The following is a 27,876-nucleotide window of genomic DNA, read 5'->3' as shown; positions in this document are numbered from 1 at the left end:
AGTTCAATCAGAGACAGCAACGATGACCTTGACGTGAACATTTTCTGGGCGTTCCTCTGCAATGACCATTTCATTTACAAAGTTTAACATCAAACTGTATCTCATCCAAACCTGCAGACATCAGCAGTGGGGTTTGTGTCTTTGGGGAGTCGTATGAAGCAGCAGTGACCCCCATAGTCCTTTCAGGCCTCTCTGTTCATCAACAAGCAGGGAGAGAATTTTCCAAAATATGTATTTCCATGGCCTAAAACACCAAAGTCAAAACACACAGAAAAAATCTCTGTTTTCTAAGTTCTCTCCTACATACACAGGCCTGTCCATAGAATTACACGGACCCCTCAAAAACCCAGAGAGTGGGTCTCCCAAGGTTTATGTTGTCAGTGTGTGTGTGTTAGATCAGTAGCGTTGGTGCTAGCATTCATCCTGGCTCACATTTTAGCCACAATAAGTGTGTCAAAGTAGTATTTGGTTCTGATATGCTCCCTCTCACCACATTTTTGACTCATTCTGCTCTCCTTTCTGTCAGTTTTAACCCATTTTTGCCACTTTAAAACAATTTTTATGCTTTTCTCCACTTCTGCCACTATATTTTGCGACATTCAAACATTTTTTCCACTTTTAACCCATTTTTTGCACATTTTTCTCCTACTTTTTGCTACTTAAATCCATTTGTGGCCCATTTTTACTGTTTGTTTTTGCTACTTTTATCTAATTTCTACCCATTTTACCACTAAAACCATTTTTGATGCTTTTCTCCAATTTTGACCACTTTTTATGACACTTTTGCCATTTTTTGCCACTTGTCGCCTATTTTTACCACAACTTATCAGCCACTTTAAATCTATTTCTATGCCTCTCTTCAATTTTTGTCACTTCATTTTGTCACTTTCAAATGTTTTTTTCCACTTTTAGCCCATTTCTACCTACATTTTGCTTCTTTCTAGCCATTAATAGCCATGTTTTGCCACTATTTTTTTTCACATATTTTACATTTTCTGCCATAGAAAACTATTTTTGATGCTTCTCTCCAATTTTTGCCACTTATCTATGCCACTTTTAGTCCTGCTTTTGACAATTTTTGCCATTTTTGGCCACTTGTTGCCTATTTTTACCACAACTTGGTCACTTCATTTTGCCACTTTCAAACATTTTTTCCAATTTTAACCAAGTTTTTGCTGTTTTAACCTACTTTCTGCTTCTTTCTAGCCATTTAAAGCCCATTTTAACCACATTTTTCTATTTTTAATTGTTTTTGCCCCTTTTTGTCTATTATGCCATTATAAAACCATATTTAATGCATCTTTCTAATTTTGGCCACCTCTTTGTACCAGTTTCAACTCACTTTTGCCATTTGTGCCTTTTTTTACCACTTGTTGCACATTTTTACCATAATTCATCACCACTTTGAATCAATTTCTGCTACTGTTAGCCCTGCTTTGCCACTTTTACTCATTTTAGCCGTTTTATTTTACTTAAACCCTTTTTTGACCTTTTTCCCCCTACTTTTTGCTCATTTTTCCTACTTCTTTTTCAACTTCTTTTGCACATTTTTGTCACTATTAAATCATTTTTGATGCTTCTTCACAATTTTGGTCACTTCTTGACAACTTTTACCCAATTTTTGCTGCTTTTGTCCATAATTGCCACATTTTTTCCATTTGTGCCGTGTTGCTTTTTTGGCCACTTTGAAGCCATTTTTTTCCACTTTTTCCACTTTAACCTCTTTTGCCACTTTTTGCCCATTGATGCCACTTCTTTATGCTTTTTTTGCCACTGTTAAATCAGTAAGATGCATCTGCATCTTCTATCATGGTCACTTCCTATGCAACCTTTAGCCCAATTTTTGCTGCTTTTGCCCATTTTTGCCCCATTTTTCCATTTATGCTGCCTTTTTGAGTCCCTTGTTGCCCACTTTTGCCACTCTCAATACATTTTTTTTTTACTAGTCTTTACCCTTTTAGGACATTTTTAATGCATTTTTTCCCTACTCTGTTTGTGACTTAAACCCCTTTTTGACCACTTTTGCCACTTCTACACGTCTTTGCATATTGATAAGTGTTATATTGTGCTACAGTAATAAAATTCATTTGTTATTTGTTAAGAATATAAAGAACATGTTTACCACAGCTTTACTTCACAATGGACCGTGATTTTGCTGACCCCCATAGGCTCCCAGTTTAACTGGGCCCCAGAAAGCTCTCCCATTATCCCCTTATGAGCAGTCGTGCCTACATGTTTACGGGGACTTAGGTAAAAGCAAAAATCCTGCATGTTCCTGCATCCCACACAATAAAACCATTTAGAAGTAAAGCCATCTGTGAAGTCTACGCTGTTTTGAAAGCAAAATGGTGAATTTAACTCCATCAGCAGTTTATCCAAGACTGTAAATCTCTTGTGAATCGTGTAATATAATCAGCAACACTCTGCAAACACTTTATTTTCATCTGGGGTTTTCCAGCGGCTGTTTCAGAACTTAAAAACATTAAAACAGAAACAGAGAAGCCCACATAATCAAAGATAAAACGGTACAACAGTGATGTAAGAGCCTCCCTGCATTATCACAGCATGTTTGGATCCTCTCACTGCCGCTCCTTCTCTTTCTTTCACACTTTTCTTTCAACTTTCTCTCGTTGCCTCGAGCAGCAGCTAAACTCAGCGTCCTTCTTCCCAAACTCTTTGGACAGTCGTGAAAAGCGTCTTTAATCAGATCGCTGCTGCAGATTAGACTTTGGCCCCTTTATGTCTCCCTGCACAAAGCAGGGCTGTCTGTCTGAGTGTGTATTACTACTACATGTGGCTGTGTGTGAGAGAAGTGTGTGTGATGAGTTAAAACTTCAGCAGCATTGACACAGAGTAAATTTACAACATGATGTCATGACAGATCTAATTATATCTCAAAAGACTGACTATTTAGTTTAATGTGGCTGTGATAGACCATAATTCCCCAAATAGTTGGACAAATGAGGGTTTGAGTTATTTTACATTAACAAGCATGCAGCCCCTTAAATGTTTTACCCTTTAATTGGTTTTATAAATGAGTCATGGTCAGTGTAGCCTTGGAAATGTTTTTTATCAATCCCTGACTTAGACTTTTTAATAACCTTTTCTCTGAGTTACTCGGCATGTTCTTTTATCTTTAGGGTGCAATGGTAGCCAGGGATACTGACTAACCAGTGATTGGACCTTCTAGGCCAGGGGTGTCAAACTCCATCACAGCAGGGGCCAGATTCTGGATTCAGGTCTAACTGAGGGCCTAACAGGGTCAAGATTTAACTGAACACTGTCAACTGTGTTTTCACATTTCACTTATAGGGAAAATTAAACAGTGATGATAAACGATTTTATGATTTCTAAAAATAAAAGTCAACATGATTAAATATCACAGCATCAATAAATCTGAGATAAAAAGTCAACTTTTTAAGTCCTAAAGGTCAAAATACAAAATTAAAAGTCGAAATAAGTTTTAAAAAGGCAAATATATGAGATAGAGAGTTAAAATCGTGAATTTAACTCTTTATCTACTGACCCAGCGCTGGTGCTGTGTTTTATATGTCAGGAGTATTATTTACCGTAACTCTGTCAAAGTTTGTCTGATCTGAAAAATTCCAGTAGTGTTGGAAAGCTGAGAATTGTGGGCATGCGCACATATATGGTTCATTATGGTACTCACAACCATAAGACGTCGGCATTCATAGCAAAACACCATAAGTGTCGCGAGACCGCTACACAGATTCTCAACACTGTAACTCCTTGAAAGTTTGCTCAATCTAAAAAATTCTAACGCTGACAGAGAGCTGAGAATCTGTGCTTTCCGGCAATACATGATGTTTGGTATATATATTATGGTAAGGTCAAAAAGCACTGCGAAAACGGCAGCTTTGGCAGAAGACGAGTGAGAAAGGAGAGTGAAGGAAGAGAGTAAAAGGAGAGCGAGCGAGAGCGGTGTTTTGTTTTCAAAAAATAGTGTTAGATAGTGGCATTTGTGCGTGTTTGTCATGTGCAATAACAATATGTTACTTGAGAATGTTGAGAATGCATTTTTCCACCTTTATTTGCACTAATTGTCGCCTGTGTATATAGTTATCTTTTGCACTGTGTTTTGCACACCAAGAGTCCTAGACTCCATAAATGACTGGTGATTGTTCTAAACATGTATAGGTTCACATTTCAAATGTCAAATCAAAACTTCATGAGCAATAACAACATTTCTTCTCATAAAAGCCATGAAAACAAATCAGTTTTTGTGTTTTTCTTCTTTTAAACTGCTGACAATTCCATATAATGTGCAATAATCATTAACCAGATGTTGAAAAGTCAAGTTCAAGTACTCTGGGAAAAGGGAGCAAAGCTCTCAGACTTAGGGCATTTCCTGACTATTTTACAGCCATAATAACAAAATATGTCCAAATCGCCATTTTAAGACTCAGTAGGTAAAGGGTTAAAAAGTCAAAATAGAAGATAAAAATTCAAAATTTTTACTCTAAAAGGTCAAAATATAAGATAAAATTCTAGATCAGGAGTTTAAAAAGTGAAAACATGGGATTAAAAGTCAAAGTTAGGAGTTTAAAAGTTCAAGATTTGATTTAAAAAGAAAAATTGTGAATCTAAAAGGTCACAGTATTAGAAAAAAGGTCAAAATTATGAATTTTAAAGGTCAAAATATGAAAAAAAAAGTCAAAATCAAGTTTCAGTCATAATCTTGGGATGGGAAATGAAAACACAAATTAATTTTTTCCCTCATTCCTGACTATCATATAACTATTTCTACTCTCTACTTTTTCAGACTTTTATAATTTAACAAGGATTTTTTTTTTTTTTTTAATCTTCAAGGTTGAATTTACATTTTTATACTGGAGGAAATCTGCAGACCTCATAGCAGCAGGCCAGTTCTAATTAAGATATGATCTTGCAGGCTGGGTAAAACTGCACCGCGGGCCGCATCTGGCCCCCGGGCCTTGAGTTTGACACCCGTGTTCTAGACACAGGTGCCTTTATTCTACAGTCACTTAAGACACATTCACAGCACTCAGGTGATCCCCAGTTCACTAAATGTATAAATTAATTTGACCACGATTGATTTATAAAATCAATAACAGGGTAAAACACTCAGGGTGGTGAATATTATATATCAGTGCTTTTTTGCCTGTTTTTACTTCTGTCTTTTTTTGCTATCACATAAATTTTTCACACTCACGTCTAGTTGTCATGAATCCCGCTCACCCCAGATTTCAGGATCGAACCCAGACAGAGGAGGTTCTCGTGTGTCTGTTTTTCGTGTTTGTCTGGGAGCAGTAAACGCACCGCGCGCACACACGGAGTCGACTGTCTGGTTTGTTGACAGACGATTATTGAGTTTCTCCTCGGCAGGTGAGCGCCCTGCAGGAGACTGAAACATGGACATCATCACAAATCCATATCTCCTGACATGTTTGCTCTGCTCTGCTGTTTTCTCTAGCTTCCACATAAACACAACCTGAGAGAGACGATGATAAAAATACAGGGAGATATTATATTTGTCTCATCATCAACATTATTTTATCAGGCTCAAACAAATTGAAGGAGCTTTAATGACAGTTTAAGATTTCAAAAGGCTGTAAATGTTAAAATCAGACAAATTTTTCTTTTCTTGTAAAATAAATTCACACTAAATTGAAGGTTTCCTCAGTTTCTCCAAGTAAAGTAGCTGTATGACACTGCAGAATAACTCCAGCACTAATGAAGGAGTCACTGCTTCCAGATGCAATTTTCCTTTGGCTGCTGTAAATATAGTAATTTTAGAAGCTGATGGAAACACAAATGAATACATTTATTTTGCCCAAAGTTACAAAACTTGTGCAACAAATAATGAGTTTAATTTTGGAGTGTTTCCTGCTCAGGCTTAGAAAGTTTCTCATTATCATAACCCACATATAAGTCTCACTTTTTCTGCCTTCATGTGTTTGCAATTTTGTCTTCTTCCTGCAAACTTCCACTCACCTTTGTCCCTCTGAGTCCCTTTGTTTGGATTTATTTTGGGCTTTCATGGAGGCTTTTATAAGCCTTTGAATGCACACATTAGATGATGACCAGCCAGACCACGAGATCACACATCTGCTCTTTGTAGAAGCAATTTTGCAGAGTCGAGATCTTGCAGAAACTTCCATGAGAAGACGTGACCTCTGAAGAAAAACAAACTTGAAGGATGATCAATGTCGTCAGCCCTATTATGGCTTTTTCAAGTATTCCCATTGGTTCAAGATACAGTTGCATCCATACACTGTATAACTACCATGTTTCTGAGCTATTATAGTTGCACTCAAAATTATTCAACCCCATTGCAAATCAGCTTTACTGTGAAAATGTACAGACTCCCTACATTTTGCAATAAACGAATATAACAGGAAGCATTCCTGAGGAATCTTAGCCCATTCCTCATGTGCAGCGGCCTCCAGTTCAGTGTTCTTGGATCTGCATGCTGCATCCGCCTTCTTCAAATCCCACCAGTCAGACGACTGTGATTGCCGTTGTAGAATCTTCCAGGACTTCTTCTGTAACCAAGCCTTAATGGAATTTGAGGTATGCTTGGGATCAATGTCCTGTTTGAAAGTCCAGTGACGCCCAAGCTTTCTCACAGACGCTGCAACATTTCCTCCTAGGATTTCCTGAAACTTCCGTGAATCCATCTTGCCTTCCGCGCCGCTACACGGTTTCCAGTGCCAGAGGATACAAAGCAGCCCCAGAGCATCACCGAGCCACCACTGAAACCTCAGTGCCTGCTGCCGCCAAGTTTTGCTGGAGGTCTTTTGCAGTCACTCCAGGGTTTTTAACAACCTTCCTTCTGAGATATATGGATGCAGCCATTGATAGCTTCCTTTTTCTGCCCCGTCAAGGTAGTGGGGCCACTGTTCCTGTGACTCTGAACTTGTGAACTATGCTTCCAACGGTGTCTCAAATGACCAAAATTGGGAAGAAGCATCGAAAATGATTTTATAGTGGTAAAATGTGATTAAGGTTGTGAACAGTAGTGGCTAAAATGTATAAAAAGTAGAAAAAAATGGGGTTAAAGTAAAAAAAAAAAAAAGTGGAAAAAATTGGTTAAAATTGGCAGAAAAAGTGGCACAAATAAGAAAAATTGCCAATAATGGGCAAAAGCAGCAAAAATTGGAATAAAGCTTGCATAGGAAGTGACCAGAATTGGGAAGAAGTATTGTTTTATAGTGGCAAAATTGTCAAAAAGAAGTGGAAAACATGGGTTAGAAAAAAGGGCCAAAAAGGGTAAAGAGTGGCAGAGTTCCTTCTTGTCTAAAACTCTGCTTGTGTTGTATTTACTTATGAATGTAGGTCGATGCTTAAATATTTTAAAAAGATAGTTCAAATGGGTTAATTATGGCAAAAAAATGGTGGGAAAGGTGGTGAAATTAGATTTTAAAAGTAGCAGAAATGGGTTTGAAAAATCAGATAAAGGTGGCAAAAAAATGACAAAAAAATGAATGGCAAAAATGGGCATATTAAATGGTAAAAGGTGGTAAAAGGGGTTAATAGTGGTAATAATGTGTCAACAGAGCCAACAATTGGCAGAGAGTTGCAAGATTTGGTTTAAAAGTGGCAAGAACAGGCAGAAAAAAAGTGGTGGATAGGGTTTAAAATGGAAAAAAGGGGTTTTAAATTGCAAAAATGTGTTAAAATTGGCAAAATTTGGGGGGGGAAAGTGATAAAAACTGGTTAAAATGAGGCAAAATTGGTGTAAAGTGGCAACAGTGTCATTCAAAAATGTTAGTTTTTTCAAGGCATCTGGAGACCCTCTCTCAGTGTCTCACGACCCCCAATGGGATTCCGACCCCAATGTTGAGAACCCTGCTATATGCAACGTCTAGTTGGTGATGCTTTCTGGTCTGCACTCCGGCGCTTTACCATGACCACCTTAGTCCTGTTCGGATCTGGCCTCCTGTAGCCATCGTCCAGTCTTGTGCCATGCCCCATCTCTGCTGGTGTCTCTGCTGCCCCCTCCAAATGGTGACTCGGCTGTAGTCTAAGACCCAAGGTTGAAGTTTAAAAGCTTCACTCCCAAAAGGCAAAGAAAAAGGACTTGTCCTACAGAATGGCTCCTCTCAGCACTCCAACTATGGCTGACTCACATAGACAGATATCACATTTCAGTGTAGGTATGGCTCTATAAAGGCTTGATATTAACCTAAAATCTTGGGTCTTCTCCTGACTTTCTGTCATTCTTACTCCAGATTTTGTTTGCTCAGTCAGACCAATAAGTTAACTGTGCTCTGTCATTTCTCCTCTGTCACAGCAGGACAGCCCATTTCTTCCCCTGGCCCACGCTGAGGGTTAAAAGCTCGTATTTTTTGGGTGATTGAGCGTCGCTTTTTAAAACCTCCTGCATCTCTCTGCAGGCTGGTTCATCGAGCAGAAGTGGCAGTGCCACTGTTAATCTCCCTCTGTCTATATTCATCCCTCCTCTTCTATTTTCATTCATTAGATTTCAGAGATCCATCTCCACCTCCTACAAGGGTTTTCTCTTTTCACTCTCCTAATGAGATTTTTCCTTCAGCTCTATATAAAAACACAGCGTAATGATGGGGCGTATATTGAGATTCTTTGATGTTATATCAAAATGAGAAGGGTTGTCAGTCCCTCCATCTTTCTCATATAACAGAAATAAACACAAACACAGCATGCAGCAGCTCACACACCATGATTGGATTTTTTTTGTGTGTTTTTCTGGTGTGCAGGAGAAACATTGTGTCCTTGAGGGAAATCAAACAGTCGTCTGGCCAGTCGACTGTACACACAGACGCCTTCTCGTCATTTATTAAATCTCCCTCTCCTGCCTCTGAGATGTGTCAACTGGATTTTATGTGTTTGCACTCATCACTTTACTGGGAATTGGGATTTCTTGGATGTCTACCACCACCAACACAAACACACAGACACTCATGGAGGGGAATGGAAAGAGCTTTCTGGATGTTAATTAGGGGAGGTAAATCTCACTAAAGGTCATCCTGGCTGTTTTCACTGACACTTTTTAGCGTTTATGAAGCCCCTGATTTAAAGGAGTGAGGTTTCTGCATGTCTTAAATCCTGTTCAGCTGCTTCAGTCAGACCACCTAGCCATGCAGTCTACATTTACAAACATCTGTGATCCTAAACCGGTCGTTCTGAAAAGCTCAGCAACTTCAAGCATGGTACTTTGATGGATGACACCTTTGCAATAAGATGGTTCAGGATATTTCATCCCTGCTGGATATTCCACAGTCAGCTGTTAGTGATATTACTAGAAAGTGGAAGAGTTTAGGAACAACAGCAAGTCACAGAGAATTACAGAGCAGGTCAACTACTGCCGAGGTGCATGGTGCATAAAAGTCATTGATGCAAGAGATCTGAACTTCCACCAGCATGAATTTAAGCACAAAACTGTGCAGCGGGAGCTTTATTGAATGGGTTTCCATGGCTGAGCAGCTGCATGCAAGCCTCTGGTCTGGTAAAGCTAGAGCAAGGTGCAGGATCAGGCTGCAGCATATCATCCGCTCTGCAGAGCAAGAGTACCTAGATGGAGTCGAGGGCCTCCACTTCACACTGGAAGTCGGAAAATCGCCGCCATATCTTGCCTTCTAACACCAGAAGTCACTTGAACTGAACATCTTCTTCATTGTCTTCTCCATGTATCGCCACCATATTAATAGAGGCAGGTCTGCCACATAAGGAAATACAAGTAGACGAAAAATACACGAGTTTTCAGATTAACAAGCGCAGCAATAACATTAGATTCATTTTAACTAATTGATTTATGATCCAAATTCAAGTATCACTGTGCACAGACATAATATGCGATGGGAAATTGGCTGGCTGGCCGAACGTTGACGTCGCATCATGTTGCCAGAGGCAAGTCTGCTACGTCATTCAATACAGTGGACAGGGATTGTGCAAGTTTTTCAGAATAAAAAGCTCAAAGGACAAGATTGCATGGATTTTAATGAATTATTTATAACAAATGATCCATGTTAAAATAATAACTGACAGTGAAACATAAAAGCAGAATCTGCTTTCTTGTATTTTCTCAGTTAAATGAAAAGATGTACTCCATGTTTTAAAATAAAATAATTTTATATATAATACAGTTCCATATTTATAAAGATAATTTTATTTTTAACTTTTATATTTATGTGTTAATCTTATCGTTTGAGCTTTTTATTCAAAAACTTTTATTCAGAAAAAGCGGCAACGTCAACGTCAGGCAATCTCCTGTAGAATATTATGTCTGTGCAAAGAGATGCATGAATATGGATCATAAATTGATTGATTAAAATTAATGTAATATTATTGCAATGCTTGTTAACCTGAAAACTCACATATTTTTCGTCTACTTGTGTTTCCTTATGTGGCAGACTTGCCTCTGTTAATATGGCGATGACACACGAAGAAAACAACAAAGAAGACATTCAGTTCAAGTGACTTCCGGTACTAGAAGATGAGATATGGCAGCGCTCGTCCGACTTCTAGTGAGAAGTGGAGGTCCTCCGCTGCATCCAGGTCCCTCTCATGCTGAAAGGGGGATCAGCTGTAGTCTACTATCTTTCTATGACCTGTATGCCTCCGGGACTCTGACACATGCAGGAGGCCGAGGTCCATCAGAACCAAAACCTCACACCACAAAAACAGTTTCCTCCTGTCTGCTGTCAGTCTAATGAACAGTACTCCTGCCCTCGCCCAACAGACTCTCACTGAACCCCAGAACCAGCAGACAAAAACAATGCATGTTTAAACAGACTCCATGTTTTCCATCAAATCCCACTAGTCTTCTCCTCTGTTTATAACTGCACACTGTGTGTGCTGTTCTTTAGAGCAGTGAAGATTGGAACTCCGCCAGGGGTCACGAGACACAGAGAGGGGGTCGCTAGATGGCTTCTAAAAAACAGCAAATAGTTTAAAATTATTTCAGATTGTATATTTTACCTATTTTAAATGATAATATATGCTGGACATTACTTAAATGTAATATAAAAACATGGTAATTTGGTGAGATCAATGCTGAAGTCAAAGAAATGTTAATAAAAAAACTTAAAATGTAAGTCTGCATGTGATTGTTCCTGGCTGTGCATTGCTGCATTCAACTATGCCTCAACCATCATCAGGTCTCTCGTACCTTTATTTCACCAATAAACCTGCACATCTGTACCCTTTTCTTTTTTGTTGCTCATTTGTCCTTCCTTTGTAATGTTTATATTGTATTTTATATTTTCACTTTGCCACGTTATTTTTTTTAAACAATCAAATTTAGTTTCTAGCCTCTTAAAATTTTCAATCAGCCTCTTGACATTTTTATTCTTCCTCTGTTTTTTGTTCTTGCACCAAACATAATGTCAAATACCACGTATATGAAAATGTACTTAGCAATAAAACCTTATTGTGATTCTGAAATCACCAAGTCCAATGCCAAGCATTGGATGAAGTGGTGTATAGCAGTGGTTCTCAACTGGTCTGGCCTCAGGACCCACCAGTCTGTCTTATGACAGATCGCGACCCAAGTTTCCATAAAATTTTCAACAACGCATGTTTATTTAATTGAATATGTTGCAGTTTGGAGCATGATTGGACCAAAACCTGATATAAAAAAGAAAAGGGACAAAACTGACACATTTTATGCCCTCTTTCCCCATCATTGTGTGTTTTTAATTTTGGCCATTTCCAGAGAACTTGTGAAATTACTTCATTATTATGGGAATAGTGAGGACTTATTGCAAGAAGAGAAGATAAATGAGTTGAAAGATTGACCAAACATTTAAATTTACCCAGTTTCATTGTAAAACAGGGTAGACTTAAATGTATCAATGCATGTTCAGTAAGGACTTCAGGACTTTTGCCACCATTTTTTTTTTTTTTTTTCAGACATCTTGTCATGACCCACTGAAAACTCCTCTGCGACGTTCTTTTGGACCTCAACCCACCAGTTAAGAACCACTGATTTAGGGCAGTGGGGGTCTGGACATCCCCAGGGGTCGTGAGACACAGAGAAGGGGTCACCAGATGGCTTCTAAAAAACAAAAGAATTATTTCAAATTGTATATTTTACCCATTTTAAATGACAGTATATGCAGGAAATTACTTGAGTGTGATATAAAAACATAGTTATTTGGTGAGAACTACACTGATATCAAAGAATTGGTGAAGTTAATAAAAAAAACTTACCAATAAACCTGCACATCTGTACCATTTTTCCCTGTTGATCAGGCGGATGAATAAGTGTATAATGTCCAGTTTCTAATGGTAGGAAGTCATTTAAAGTTAATGTAAAGGAAAACATGATGTTCATCTCTAAGCACACGACATATGTTGGAATAAAAGAAACTTTAAAAATGTTTAAATATGGATGGAGTCAGTTCATATAATAGAAAATGAAACATGAGAAAGCGTAAAGTCTGTCAGGATTCCACCACTGATGACAGAGAGGGAAAACATCCAACCAGTGTTTTGTTTTACATTTACAAAGCCCATATGTGCTTTATTGACCAGAGTTTGATTTCCATGCATTTTATTTGTGTAAAATCTTTAATGCTATCTCTTTTGCATGCTTAGAAAACATCTTTGAATCTTGAAGTTGTGTCTCTTATAAATCTATTTCACACCTTTAAAGTCTCCACTCACGGTGATAAATGGTAAAAAAGTCAATACAGACCGCGGTGCTCTTGTCTCAATTTTTCTGCTTAATTTGAAACAGACTTCCTGGCAAATATTTCCCATGACTCCTCTGATTGAAGCTCGATCAATACCAATAACCTTCAGATTAGAGAGCAAATGAGTCGTCTGGTTTTAAATCACCAAAGAGAGGGCAGGAATGGAGGGAGCGTTTCTCGTCTTTCTAATCAGAGACAGACTTTGTGTTGATGTTTCTCTCTGCAGAGCTCTGAGCGCTAACCGCTGTGTGTTTGTGTGATTTCAGGCCGCGTCGGACGCTCTCAGCAGTTTGGGTCATGTGTACACGGCGATCGGAGACTATCCCAACGCTTTGGCCAGTCACAAACAGTGTGTGCTGTTGGCTCGGCAAACACAGTGTCAGCTGTCTGAAGCTCGCCAGCTGGGGAACATGGGCGCCGTTTACACCGCGCTGGGAGACTTCACCAATGCTGTGCAGTGCCACGAGCAGCACCTGGACATCGCAAAGGTACCAGACCATGGCATCATGATCATGATAGGAGGAAAACCTTGGCATCTTCTTAGAGTTTTATGGCTATCGTCTTAATTTCAGGATTTTTGTAACCCCAGAATTAGACCTCAAAAATGCAGTGCTTTTTATTCTTCTTGGCTCCTTTTTCCAGTGGCATTAAAGACACAGTACGTAAATTCTGCCATCAAGAGGCTCTCAATCAAAACAATAACAAAAGGAGGACAGGTAGAGATTGGAAGCTCAGTTCTGCCAACCACAGCTACTTAATCTTTATTTTGAATTGAGGAATCTAACAAAAACATCATTATATAATGCTGGGACGGATCCCATTATGTGCTATGTGTGGCCGCAGTACAAACCAGGAAGGGCACTTTTAACAGCTTTTCTCCCTCATTATATAGTATTCATGAAACCAAAGTAGTGGATTACTGTTAAGTTAACAAACCTTATGGAGGGCAGTTTTCATAGAATCTTAAACTCAAACTAGGGCTGCAAGCAGCACTGAAGGGCCCTTGCACCCCAGCACATGGGTGTGTCACAACTGCAGGAGTTTGGGAATAATTTAGTGTAAGCTACCCATGCTGTGTGCTGCAGATGATCACAGAAAGCATGCCGATCATTTTAGGGCTGTTATCATGCAAATGAGGAAAAGGACAATACATGTAAGAGATGCTTCTGCTTTCTTGCAGTAGGTGGCGCGTTAGCAAAAACATGTAAAACACATTTAAATACACATTTAGATATGTTGAGGGGCAGACTCTTATCATGCATGTGAGATTTGATGCAAATCATAGGTTTTACCTACAAGTTCCAGTGACTTCCTGTTAAATGGCAAGACAAAACATTGCTTGCCAGTGAAGAAATGGCCCAGTTGTGTCTCTTCCTGTTGCCAATTGGCATGCTAGATCTGCAGATCTTGATCCTACATGTGAAATTTGAAGGCGTTCAGATGTTTGGTATGAGAGTTGCGCATACTTCCTGTGAAATTGGCGAGATTTTGAAATGCTGCTATCACCAGTGAGACATCCTTCTATGAATTATATCTGTGTTGTGGCCAGTTATTGAGGTGTTTCTTTCTTACCCACTCCCTTATCTCCTTGATGATTTCACAAAATACAAAAATTTCCACAGGGCGACAATTTTCTGTAAAGTTTGGTGAGTTTTGAGCACGTTACGGCCCCCAAATTAGCGATTCTTGTGACAGAAAAATGATGCATACTGATACAACAGGGTGCTCTTACCAACACTCTTTGTAAGTGTGTTTCTATCCCTAACCCTAACAAGTTCAACAGAAGACAGTTTCTTTCTCCAAAGCCTTCACTCTTCCAATAATATCCATATTTTGAGCTAAAGCTTTACATGCAAGAGGGAAAAGGTTCACAGATCGTTGTTCCCAGTGGAGTTTAGCCACCATAAATTCATCAGAATTTGCCGTTGTTATTTCTCTAAAAATGGAGACCTGTTGAACATTCCCCAGCTAGAAGCTTTTATTAAATAAAAAGCCATCAGATAGAGCCAGTGATTAAATTTAAGATAATTATGGAGAGAAGTGTTATTTCTCTTTCAGGCTGATAAATTGAAACAGCAGCACTACATCTCTGAGTGTCTAATTCCCATAATATATTTTTGTTTCATACTTCATCCATCTCTGAGTCTTTTATAACAAAATTATTGTTTTTCCACAAGCCATCATGTGTATTCAGGACGCTGGCTGTTAAGCCTGTAAATATTTGAAGCACCACAGAGCAGCTCTTCATGCAAATGTTAGATGAACAAACAACAACTGAAGGCAATAATCTGTGCTAATTTCTCTTTTATGGCGTCTTTTAGTCGGGAATAGCAAGCTATCAAACCACTGAAGCCAAAAACATCTCACTCCTCTCTTTAAAAACAGACAAATTATCCATCTGTAGACAAAAAGATCAGTGCCAGAGTGAAGGTTACATCCTCAAATAAGCCATTTGGGAGTGTTATCTGTCAGTCTAGATCACCTTAGTTGAAATTAATCAGCTTCCTGTTTTGTCCTTCAACACAGAAATCTTCTGTTTGCTCTCAACTTGCAGTTCTTTGTAGGAGTGCAGAACATTTTTCTAATAAAAGTGTCATTTTCTGAGTTTTTTCAACCTCATTTTCTCTAAAAGATGCCTTTAACTTAATTTTATTTGCAGCCCTTGAATCTTTGTGTGCCTACAGATAAAGACATTGACTTTGAAGGGAGTAAAATTGTTATTAATATTGGATTCTTTAAGGAACTGTCAGATTGCACAAGCTGCGGTATTCCAGCTACAGTGATTACTTTCTAATGCAGACTTTTTGGACTTTTTGCAGACTTTGGAGAACCGTCGAGAAGAGGCGCGGGCGTACAGCAACCTGGGCAGTGCGTACCACTCTCAGCGGGACTTTGACAAGGCGATATCGTACCACACACGAGTGCTGGAGCTGGCTCAGGAGCAGGGAGACCGAGCCATCGAGATGAGGGCGTACGCCGGGCTGGGACACGCTGCTCGATGCATGCAGGTGAGTCTGCGTTGCTGTAAAAGCACACCAAAGTCTTTTTAAAGATCTGTAGGTTTTATTTGCTGTCAGTATTGAGTGAAATAAACAAGGTTAATGTTTGTTTTTGTTCCTGGGATCATCAGGACCTGGATCGGGCACGTCAGTACCACCAGCACCAGTTGGAGATCGCTCAGGAGCTGCAGGACCGAGCTGCCCAGGGCCGAGCTTCTTCAAACCTCGGTATGTTTCATTTTAAAGTAATATGATTCTGCATGAATACAGAACTGGAGACAGAGATGTTCAGTTGGATGGTCACTGTAAGGAAGGGAAGACTTTATGTTTTGGAGGCCATATTATCAAACTTCCAAATAGGAACAAGTTCATTTTATCACAAACCCACTACCAAAACTTCACTTGAAACAACCCTGTTGTTTCCCCCTCCTGTTGTTCCAAAGTGAAACTAAAAGCCTCTTGAGATGGGCACTTATATTTTAAACTCTAAGCTAGGGTCTGAGCAGTAGGGGTCAGCTTCTTGAGCCTCAGTGTTAACTTCCCACCAGTGCAGCTAAAAGCTGCAGTTATTCTTGGCAGTAAGTCTAATGCTGTTGGAAAGCCTGTTTATTTCTCTTTCAAATGGTGCCAAGAAGCATGCATTTGTGTGATGAGCAGCAGAGGTGAGTATGTGGGTTAAACCCATGAAAAACTAAACGGCTGATTCTGCTGTTGCTACTGACACCTGATCGTCAGCATCTGTGAGAATGGGTCCTGCTCCAGTGGTCGGTAGGTGTCTGCTCCATGTATTGGCATGCCACATTTGTCTGATTTGAATTGGACAGCCTTAAGCTGGTGTTCCCCAAAACCAAGTTGTTGCATTATTATTCCCCAGCCAGCATTTCCCTGTAGGCCCCATATGGCTTATACAGTCATGGACGAAAGTATTGGCACCCCTGGAATTTTTCCAGAAAATACACCATTTCTCCCAGAAATTGTTGCAATTACAAATGTTTTTGGTATACACATGTTAATTTCCTTTATGTGCATTGGAACAACAAAAAACATCAGAAGAAAAAAGACAAAATTGGCATAATTTTACACAAAACTCAAACAATGGGCCGGACGAAATTATTGGCACCCTCAACTTAATATTTGGTTGCACACCCTTGGAAAAAAATAACTGAAATTTTGTCTGGCCCATTTTTGGAGGATCTACTGTATCTTGGATATGTAGATGGGGTCTATATGGGTAAGATATGGGGGGGTCTGATGTGGTCCTCAGGCCTCATGTTGATGATCACGGGTCTAAGGGATATTTTCGAGGACATTATTAGCTTTAAAACAATGACGTATATAAATTCAGCCTTCACTGTATGAAGGTGACAGCCAGTGGGAGGACTGTGGCACTCTTCTTGTTTTTCTTCATTGCAGAGGAGGACACACGTCATAAAAAATAAGGTAGAGGGTCTGCCGGATGAAAAGGAGAGATTTGAGCGTGTACCACACGCTGGCTTTAAATCACAGGTTCATATTCAGTTCAAACCACAATCTGAGCTCACAGTAGTGTTCGAACAGTTTAATAAGAACACAGCATGAGGACAGAAATAACCACCAACAGTGTCACTTTAACACTCCACATATGGGAAACCACAAACTGTACACACCTAAAGTTTATTATAGAAATATACAAATCTATTTTAAGAAAGGAGGGAAGTTTGGAGGCATTTTAAACTTTTACAAGAAACTTTTCCATTCTCAGCTTGATTTCCTGTCTTTAAAGCTTTTTCCTCTGTCTGCTAAAATAAAGATGAGAAGAAGGCAAGTTGATAAAAAAAAAGTTGGTTTATTTATCTGAGCCTGCCAAAATTATTCAATTATTAGCCTGAGATCACATGAACCAGATTTAAAGCCAGCAGGGAGCGACTGATCGGCCTTGTTTGTTTCTGCCCTGAATTTCGTCTCGCAGGTTGCACTCAGGCTGTCCTGTTTTAATCCTGGCCGTGTTGGAATTAAACATCAAACAAATATTCAAAACCAGCTATTATAAAATGCTTTTAAATGTAGGAAATAGCTTTTACTTCTTCTTCTTTAGACTGGTCTCATCCCTCTCTTCATAAAGCAATCATGTGGCCTTTGCAGACTTGAAAGAAAACACGCGGAAGTCTTTGATTTGTTCAGAGAGAAATTCATTTTTAAAGAAAAAGCAGACGATGTGATGCAATTTTAGATAAAAGTACAAACACACTTCACAGTTTCTCCTTGAGTAAATTAAAGAAACCCTGCTCTTTTAATCTTCTCAAAGATGGAAATGTTGGGCCGTTTCTTTGTTAACCAGCGCCCCGATGTGACGCTGCTGTCGCCTTACGGACTCAATACAGTCACTGGACTCAGATCCTGAACCAGACTCACTTGGTCGTCACAGAATCCTTTAACATCAAAGACAAAGATAAATGATGATAATTGATATTTTTTATTCATTAGGAGGAAAAAGCCATCAGCAGCAAAGCAGCCCCAGACCATCACACTGCCACCACTATGTTTGACTGTTGGTATGATGTTCTTCTGATTAGTCTTACTCCGGATATAACGGGAACTTTGTCTTGTCAGTCCACAGAATATTTTCCCAAAGTTTTTGGTATCCACAAGAAGTTTTTTCTCAAATGTTAGATGAGCCTTTGTGTTCTTCTTGGTCAGCAGTGGTTTTGGCCTTTGAACTCTCCAGTGGATGCCATTTTTGCTCAGTCTCTTTCTATTATAAAATCATGAACTCTGTTGACCACTATTCCAAGTTTTCTCAGTTTGTGGATAATGGCTCTCACAGTAATTCGCTGGAGCCCTTAAGTCAAAGAAATGGCTGGCAAATCCAGGGAAGGTTCACCATGGTTCCAAGTTTTCCTCATTTGGATGTAATGGCTCTTACAGTGGTTCCCTGGAGCCCTATAGCCTTAGAAATGGCTGGCCACTCCTGGGAAGGTTCACCACTGTCCCAAGTTTTCCACATTTGTGGGTAATGGCTCTCACAGTAGTTTGCTTGAGTCACAAAGCCTTAGAAAAGGCTTGGCACTCCATAGGGGGTTCACCACTCCTTTTCCAAGTTTTCCCCATTTGTGGATAATGGCTCTCACAGTGGTTCCCTGGAGCCCTTAAGCCAAAGAAATGGCTGGCAAATCCTGAGAAGGTTCACCATGGTTCCAAGTTTTCCCCATTTGTGGGTAATGGCTCTCACAGTGGTTCATTTGAGTCCCAAACCTTAGATTTGGCTTTGTAACCTTTTCCAGACTGATAGATGTCAGTGACTTTGTTTCTCATCTGTTTTTGAGATTCTTTAAATTGCTTTGCTTTTTGAGATCTTTTATACTTCTTCACTTTGTCAGACAGGTTCTATTTAAGATATTTCTGGATTCAACAGGACTGGCAGTAATCAAATCTGGGTGTGGATAGTCAAACTGAACCCAGCTTTACAAAAACATGTGTTTTATCACAGTTAATTTATGATTGAACAGGAGGACAGTGACTTTCTGACATAGGACCAGGTAGGTTTGGATGTCCTTTCCCCTTAATAAATGAAATCATCATTTAAAAACTTTAGTTTGTTTTTATTCAGGTTTATTTCACATAGATTGTATCCAGCTCAGACGTCACCTTATCTGCCTTCTGAGGCTGCATTACATCACGTGACTACAGCAGAGCCTCCCTGACCAATCAGCAATCATGTTTTATTAAGGAGGGTCTGGTTTCTGCGGCCACAGTGATATCTGAGAGCTGCTGAACTCGACTCCTCTGCTGAGTGGACAGCACTCCTCTCTCTGTTTGTGAGTGTGTGTAGCATTTATAAAGTAATCTAAGGACGGCTTTAGTCACTGTGACACATCCAGTACAGATGTAGCATCCTTGTTTCCCTCCTTGTTTCCTCCTCCTCCTCCTCGGCGTCCCTGCAGAGCCACTTTGAACACAGAGTGTTGTGTTCACTCACTAGAAAAGTCTTTGTGTTTTGTAGCCGAGATAAGCTCACAGTGCAGAGAGGATCTTTGATGTGTGACTAGCAGGTGAAGAGGCTGACAGTGTGCTGACAGACGAGCTGCAGATCAATGATTCACATCATCATTTATGGATGAAACTTTTCTCTCACGCTCACTGCTGACTCGACAACTCCTCCTCTCCTCATTTGTTCCCTACTCCTCTCCTACATCGCTCCTCTGCTCTCCTCTCACTTGTTGGCTCCTCTGTTGCACTCTTTACTCCTCTCCTTTCCTTCTTCCTTCTATCCTTGTCATCTTTCTACTCTTCACAACTTCTCCTCACCCCCTTCTATTTTTTTCTTTTTCGTTCCATTTCCTCTCATCTCTCTCACTTCTAACTCCTCATCTTTCTTTCCTGTTCATTTCCTGCTCATCTTTCTTTCCTTCCTTCATTTCCCTTCCTGTTTTCTTTCCTGTCCTTAGTGCTGTGACTTTTCCTTCTTGTTTCCCTCTGTGGATTCTGTTGATTTCCCTGCTCGTCTCCTTAGTTCCTTTCCTTTCCTTCTTTCCTCCCTTTTCTGTTCCTTTTCCTTTCCTCTGTTCCTTTTTTTCCTTTTCCTTTCCCTTCCTTCCTTCCTTCCTTCCTTTCCTTTCATTTCTTCTTATTCCTTTCCTTCCTTCCTTTCCTTTCATACCTTCTTATTCCTTTCCTTCTTTCCTTCCTTCCATTCTTTCCTTTTCTTCCCCCTTCCTTTCCTTTCATACCTTCTTATTCCTTTCCTTAGTGCCTTCCTTTCCTTCTTTCCTTTCTTCCATTCTTCCCTTTTCTTCTCCCTTCCTTTCTTTACTTCCTTCCTTTCCCTTTCCTTCCTTTCTTTTCCTTTTTCCCTTCATTATTTCCTTCCTTGCTTCCTTCATTTCCTTTCTTCCCTTCTTTTCCCTTCCACCCCTTCTTTCCTTCCCTTGCTTTCATTCCTTTCCTCCCTTCCTTCCTTGTCTTTCTTCTTTCCTTCTTTCCTTTGTTCCTTTCCTTTTTTCCTTCCTTTGTTTCCCTTTTTTCCTTCCTTTACTTCTTTTTTCCCTCCCTTATTTCCATCATTTCCTTCCCTTCATTTCCTTTCCTTCCTTGCTTCCTTCCTCCTTCCTTCCTCTCCTTCCTTTCCCTTCCTTCTTTCCTTCCATCCTTTCCTTTCTTCTTTCCTTCTTTCCTTTCTTACTTCCTTTCCTTATTTCTTCTCTGTTCCTTTGCTTTCCTTTCTTTTCCTTCTTTTATTTCCTTCCTTCCACTCTTTTTCCCTCCCTTTCCTTTTTTCTTCCTTCATCTATTTCCTACCTACCTACCTACCTACCTACCTACCTTCCTTCTTTCCTTCCTCTCCTTTCCTTTTTTCTTTCCTTTCCCTTTCCTCTCTTTCTTCCTTTATTTATCTCCTACCTTCCTTCCTTCGTTCCTTTCCTTTCCCTTCTTTCTTTCTTTCTTTCTTTCTTTCTTTCCTTTCCCTTTTCTTTCTTTCTTTATTTATTTCCTACCTTCCTTCCTTCCTTCCTTTCCTGTTCTTTCTTTTCCTTTTTATTCTTCTTGTCTTTTATTCCCTTTACCTTCTCTACCCTGCCTTTGATTTTCCATTTCCCCCCTTATTTATTTCTATCCTGTATTCTCATCTCCTCACCTTCACTCTCTCTTCGTTTGTCCATCCTCCTTTTTTCTACTTTTCATTTATTTCCTTAGCTTTGATTCCTCGTCCTTTTTCTTTCGCTCACTCGTCCTCTCTTTATTACAGCCATCCTCTTTTCCTTCTCTCTCATTTCCATCTAAATTTCATTCTATCTTATCTGCTTTATTTTCCTCCTCCTCTTTAATTTTTTATTTCCTCCTCCTCTCATTCTCTTCTATGGAGCTTTCTCTCCTCACCTCCTTGGTTTCCTGTGTCTGTCATCTTCATTCCCCATCATCTTGTTCCTCCCATTTTTACCTTTTATCTTTAACCTCAGTCCCACTTGTCATCTCCTCTTCTTTCTATGGTGCTTCTTTAATCCGTTCCCCCTTTTTTATTCTGGAATTAATATCATGAAGATGAAAAATATCCCAACCAGGATCAGTTGTAGTACCGGGCTGTAAACATGTTAAATTCTGCTGTAAAAACTGAAATTTTAACATGGGGTGTATATGTGACCGCTGATGCTTCAGCAGACAGCCTCTAGTGGACACTTGAGGAACTGCAGTTTCTTGCACCAACAGATTGACTGCATGGATACAGCAACATCTTGCATCTAATCCCAGAGTATAACCGTCCAAATCTGTGAGGAAAACCCAGATAAAGCTCATGCTGGCCGTTATAATCAGATCATTTCATTGACGACTCAGCATTTTTTTAATTCAGTGGTTAAAGAGAGCCGTAGCTCACCCGTCCCCTCCTCTGTGCTGCCTCAGCTGAACCCCGTCATCGAATCTCTCATCATTTACCAAACCTCTAATCCTAACAGCTCTAACCGTGCCCCTTCCCCGTCAGGATATCCCACCACCCTGCAGAATATCTGCAGATACACAGCCACCGTTTCCACCTCAGAGAGGTGTGGGGGTTTTACCTCCAGGGGGATTCTGTATCTGCAAGCGTGCACGTGCTCACGCTCACGCTGTGTGTAAGCAGAGTTTAAGGGGAGAGGTGTAACAGGAGCCAGCGTTTCCAGCCAACTCTGCAGGCTTCTCTGTAATCCTCTTAGCACGGGACCCCAAAGAGCGAGGTTTCCCTTTCCTTATCAGCACCCTCCTCCTTTCTGCTTCCTATATATCCAAGATAGCCCCAAAACACTATGTGTAGGACTAAAGTCATCTTATATTTTTAAAATGACTCTAAAGTCAAAGCCCCATGTGTCGATGTCTCAACCAGACGTGAGGTTTTCTTCATGTAGATGCAGAAAAATCATGCAAACACCGTGTTTTACACGTTAATCAGTGTGTATAAATAGAAAATGTGCTGTGAAAATGTGTGCACCTCATGCATACTTCATCTTATTTGCATATGAGAGTCTTATCTGCAGTATTAGGAAGGATAATTAAATATGCAACATGTTTCTTTGGGAAGAGATTTTGCAGCTATATTCCCATCTTTATGTGAAAAATTAAGACACAATCATTAACTTAATTTAATCAACTGCTATTGTCCACAGAGTGCTTCACTGTTGTTTGATTCTGTCTGCTTTTTAATGTTGTGTAATAGACTTTGGAGTTTATTTCTCAGTTGTTTATGCTTCTCTATTTCTTTCATTGGGTTTTATTGTCAAAGCTGATTTAAATTATTGAGTCTGAGTGAGAAAGTGAATCATTTATTCAGATGATGGCTGTTTATGATGGATTTGTAATGAAATATTGACCCACTTCAAGTGTGGCTGCTATAAAAAGTAATGACATATGAAACGGTGTTGAAAGGAATGACTTCTTAGATGTTCTTGAGGACTGATGTTGATGTCTGCATTGATATTTTACAGGAAATCAAGCATGTGCATGTGCAGACAGCTTCACAATGACTGAGTTTTATTAGACAGGATCATTCTAGAGCTAACCTTGAAGTTTGGGATAAAGCGTGGGTGGATATTTCTGCTTTTACATGCTGCAGTCATGTTATTTCACAAAGATTAAGCCCCAGAGCTCAAGGATTAAGTGCACAGTTGTTATTTTTATGTTTTTATAATAGCACTAATACTTCTAAAAATGCAGGTATTGGTACAGGTGAGTACACAAGTTGAAGCACCAATCCAATGCTGTTTGGTTTAGCTTTATATTTTGCTCTGTTAAGTTATACTAAATTTTAGTGCTATAAATCTGAAATCAATTCTTCTTTGCTGCTGGAAAACACTGCATGCACAAGCTACTGTTTTTAGAGCAGCAAAGAAGAACCAAAGGACCCACTGCAGCTGAGAGTGCCTGGCTACAGCTCTGAGACCTCTCAGATTCAGATCTCTGCCATACAGAGATCCAGTAGGCGACAGGGATGCCCCGCCCCTGTGCTCGAATTTTCAAAATAAAAGATCACGTCTGTTCACATCAATTTTGTTTCTATTTATGTTTGATATTAAAGGAAGAAGAATTACCTCTAATATTCTAAGTACTTATTTATTTTTTCATATTAAATGAAGAGGAAATACTTCGAATTTTCAAAATAAAAGATCACATCTGGTCACGTCTATTTTGTTTCTTTTTATGTTTGATATTAAAGGAAGAAGAAATACCTCTTATATTCTAAGTACTTCTTATTTATTTTTTCATATTAAATGAAGAGGAAATACTTTGACTTTTCAAAATAAAAGATCAAGTCTGTTCATGTCTATTTTGTTTATATCTATACTCATATGAAATGAGGCGGAGATACTTCTAATTTTCAAAGTAAAGTGTCACACCTGGTCACATCGTATTATCATTTATTTTTTATATTTTTTATTTCAGTTTAAATTAAGAGGAAATACTTATAATTTTCAAAGAAAATGATAGCATGTCTTGAATGTTATTTTTATGTAGATTTTAAAAAATTAAATTAAGTGGAGTATAGGACCATATTCTTCATTATATAAAGGTCAACCAGCGTTTCTTTTCTTTTTTCTTCTTCTGTCTTTTATTGATGGTCATCCGCCCTCCCCTCCCCTCCCCATGTACACAAAACATCGTCCCAGATCACTTCTGACCCAGTAGGCTTGCCTTTGTGAATGCCCGCGCATGCCCTAAGATGACATGATGCAAAAAGGTCAGATGCAAGAGGTCTGTACGGGAGAGGTCTGTATCTGAGAGGTCTCTGAGCTGGAGCCATACCCGCTCCCTGCAGCAGCAAAAAATGGAGGCTGGGTGACAGTTTTTCTCTGAATGTGATCGTTAAAATGCCTTCCACACCGGCGCTGTCGTACACGACAAGAAGTGACAGAGTTATCAAAAGTAAACTTTTAAACCATAAATCATTGCTTCTTGCTTGTTTTCCTCTTGAAGCTAGCTGTTTTGCCTTACCATTGATGACTTTAAATCCCTCTTGGCAGCATTTTCAGTGAACCTGTTCAGAATGTGTTCTGCTGCTTGAGTCATAATAATAATGTCCATAGATCTCCACCCATAGATCTCCACCCATAGATCTCCACAGTTATAGTAGCATGCAGCTGCACTCGTGTCAGCACACCCCACCCCTGCACAGGCTTTCATTTAGACCACAGAGGACTGTGTTTAAAGGTGGAGCAGGGGTTGTGATATGTCCCCCTGTAGTGCCAGTAAGATATGTTTTGGTCTATGTGTAAAGGGACCTGTTTATGCTGTTTCAGTCAGCCGTGTGATAAGAAGAACAGAAGTACAGCCTTGTATTTTCTTGCAGCAGAAAATCAGCTCAAATTTGTAGAAGTCCAGTGTTTACACGTTGTGTTTTCGACCCAAGCCCAAAGCCATTCCTTTCACAGTCTGACATGAAACCACATGGAACCTCCTCCATCTGGTGTCTCGACACCTCCGTATGCTTCTGTCCTCTCTTATAAAAACGATTCTAGCTGTCTGAGTCATTACTGTAGAAACAGCAGGTCTGTTATAAACATATGGTTTCTGCAGTTACATCTATTACAGAATTTTATCATTGCGTCTATTATTTTTTTTTCTTATATGTTAAATATAAGACGTCTGGTTTGGAGTTTTCTTCAGCTTAGACTGGACAGTCACTGTGGCTTCAGTTTAAATCACACCATAAGCTGTGTGAGCGCCTTCAAAGCTAGCAACACATTACTGCCTTTTCCTTTAAACAAACTAGTCTGAAAAATTAAGAGATAACCAGGGACAGTGACTTTAGCTATGATAAGCTAGCCCAATAGCTTTTTGAAAATGCAATGCATTATTTTGGTGCATTGGTTTTTGTGTTCTTAAGTATATGTTGGTATTCGAGACCTTGAACAGAAAAAGTGAACAACGAAAAAACGATCGAAAAAGGGAACGAAATAAACAAACGACTAAAAAATAAATGAAAAAAACAATTCAAAAATATAATGAAGAATAAACGAAAAAATGAACGAAAAAAACAAAGAAAAAATGAAGGAACAAAAAAGCGATTGAAAAAAGATTATAAAAAATGAGTGAAAAAACGATCGAAAAACGAATGACCAAAAACAAACGGCGTAAAGGTGACAAAAAAATGATCCAAAAAATGAACAGAAAAAAACAATGAAAAAATGAACAGAAAATAACAAGCGAAAAAATTAACAAAACAATGAAAAAATGAACTTTAAAAAACTACCAAAAAAATGAAGGAGCAACAAAAAAACAATCAAAAATATGATTGATAAAACGAACAGAAAAAAATGAACGAAAAAATAAACGAAAAAATGAACGATTCATTATCCAAGGCACACCAGTGGGCTTCTGTTGGCTTCTTCTGCCGAGGACCTCTGGCCGGCACTGGAGCGGTTTGTAGCTGAGGGTCCACGCCTCAAAGTCCGAGGCTAAGAACCGAAAAACATAGAATTGCAACCCCTGGGTGGGGAGAGAGTCTCTGCCTCAAGTGAAGGAGTTCAAGTGTCTTGGGGTCTTGTTCACAAGAGAGTGGACCGTGAGACTGAGGGGCTGATTGGTGCGACGTCTGTACTGTGGTAAAGAGGGAGCTGAGCTGCAAGGCAAAGCTCTCAGTTTACCCATTGATCTTCATTCCAACCCTCAACTATGGTCGCAAGCTTTGGGTAATGACTGAAAGAATGAGACTGTGGTTCAAGTGGTCGAAATGAGATTCCTCAGGAGGGTGTTTTGGCTCAGAGTAGCTTGGAGTAGAGCTGCTGCTCCTTCGCATCTAATGGAACCAGTTGAGGTGTTTCATGTGATTTGTATGCCTTCTGGATGCCTTCCTATGGAGGTCTTCAAGGTGTGCCCAACTGGGAGGAGACCCCGGGGTAGACCCAACAATCACCAGAGGGATTTTATATCTCATCTGGCCTGGGAACGCCCCAGAATCCCACAGGAAGAGCTGGAAAGGATCACTGGGGAGAGGAATGTCTGGGTTGACTTGCTCAGCCTGCTGCCAACGTGACCCAGCCCTGGATAAGAGGAAGAGGACAGACAGATGGATGTTTGAGCCAGCATTACAGCCAGAATAGGACTGTCATTTACAAGCACTGGGAAGCTGGAGTTAAGGTCGTATTATTTCATATAAGACCACAATTTTTGAGGGTTAGGTCTGCTCCACTTGTTCCAGATTGACCCCTGCTAGCATGCAAAGGTCTGCTGGTGTAGCTGTTATACCATTCTGTTAGCTTAGCATTGAGTTAGCTGAGTGGCTTAATACCTTGAAACAGCAAATTTTATTGAAGTAAAATACTGCAGTACTATCTATTTATACATAACTTTCATCAATCCCTGTTTTGTAGTTTTGCAGTTTTATCCCCAGATCATTCAACACAGTATCTGAATACCTGCCTCCCTTATTTTAAAAAGATTTAAATGGAATTTAATCCTGATAATCTTGTTATTTTTCTCAAGTATGGACCTTAATTGAACAGAGATAACCTAGTTAAGGTGTTTACATGAGTTTCAAATTATTAAAGCTTTGCCTGAATCTTAAAGTTAATCACATTTGTGCATTAGGTTACAAATAAAGAGGGTGAATGAGGGAATCGCTGAGCTCTCTGTGCACACAGTCATGTACTTTATAGGTTTCAAAGAGTTATTTGCTCTGTCGATTGTGCAGCAAGACTGCAGCATTTCTGAATGTTTCGTTCTTCACTTTCTTCTGCCTTCGTCTGTTGTCCCAACTCTCTTCTTTAACTTCTTCCAACTCTTCTTTGCCTCTGTAATCTGGTTTGTTGATAGAAGGAGACACGAAACATCATCATTGAAAAGTTGTGAAGACCACTGGGACCAAAGTTTTCCAGTTCCCTGTCCCTGAATAGATGAAGTGTGTGTGACTCTCCTTTGGATTTCTGCAGCAGTAATGAAGTTTCACAGCAGCGCATAGGCTATTATTAGTTTGGTTGAATTTCCCCACTGTAGCCTTTAAATTATTTAATGCTCCGTGCTCGTCGTCTTTTTCAACGTTCTGAGAAGCACGTGTGCACGTATGTTCACATGCACACACAAGCTTAATTTGCTCATTGCATATTTATGGGGCCGTGCCTCATTTTGGGAATTTATCATGTTTGCAGCTTCATTGCATGTGAAGGAAGCTCTGCTGGATTTTCAGCAGCAACCAGCTGAGATGTGGATGCATCTCAGAGGTAGCTCACAAACATGAGGACTTGGACTTGTATGGTTTGCTTTCAACTCGACTCTCTTAAGAC

General features: G+C 39.6%; 1 protein-coding gene across 2 annotated transcripts in view; it reads left to right on the top strand.

The window, feature by feature from the left end:
* The window catches only part of ttc28 (tetratricopeptide repeat domain 28), a 192,892-nt gene that overhangs the window by 121,898 nt on the left and 43,118 nt on the right, over positions 1 to 27,876 (top strand). For both annotated transcript variants that reach the window (XM_041810875.1, XM_041810876.1), the window contains 3 exons: positions 12,926 to 13,147; positions 15,479 to 15,667; positions 15,790 to 15,886. In XM_041810875.1, coding sequence (XP_041666809.1) covers positions 12,926 to 13,147; positions 15,479 to 15,667; positions 15,790 to 15,886 — 508 coding nt within the window. The remainder of the gene's footprint in view (positions 1 to 12,925; positions 13,148 to 15,478; positions 15,668 to 15,789; positions 15,887 to 27,876) is intronic.

The sequence above is a fragment of the Cheilinus undulatus genome, linkage group 17, assembly GCF_018320785.1.
Source record: "Cheilinus undulatus linkage group 17, ASM1832078v1, whole genome shotgun sequence".
Taxonomy (NCBI): Eukaryota; Metazoa; Chordata; class Actinopteri; order Labriformes; family Labridae; genus Cheilinus; species Cheilinus undulatus.
This window is presented reverse-complemented; position numbering and strand designations above follow the sequence as displayed.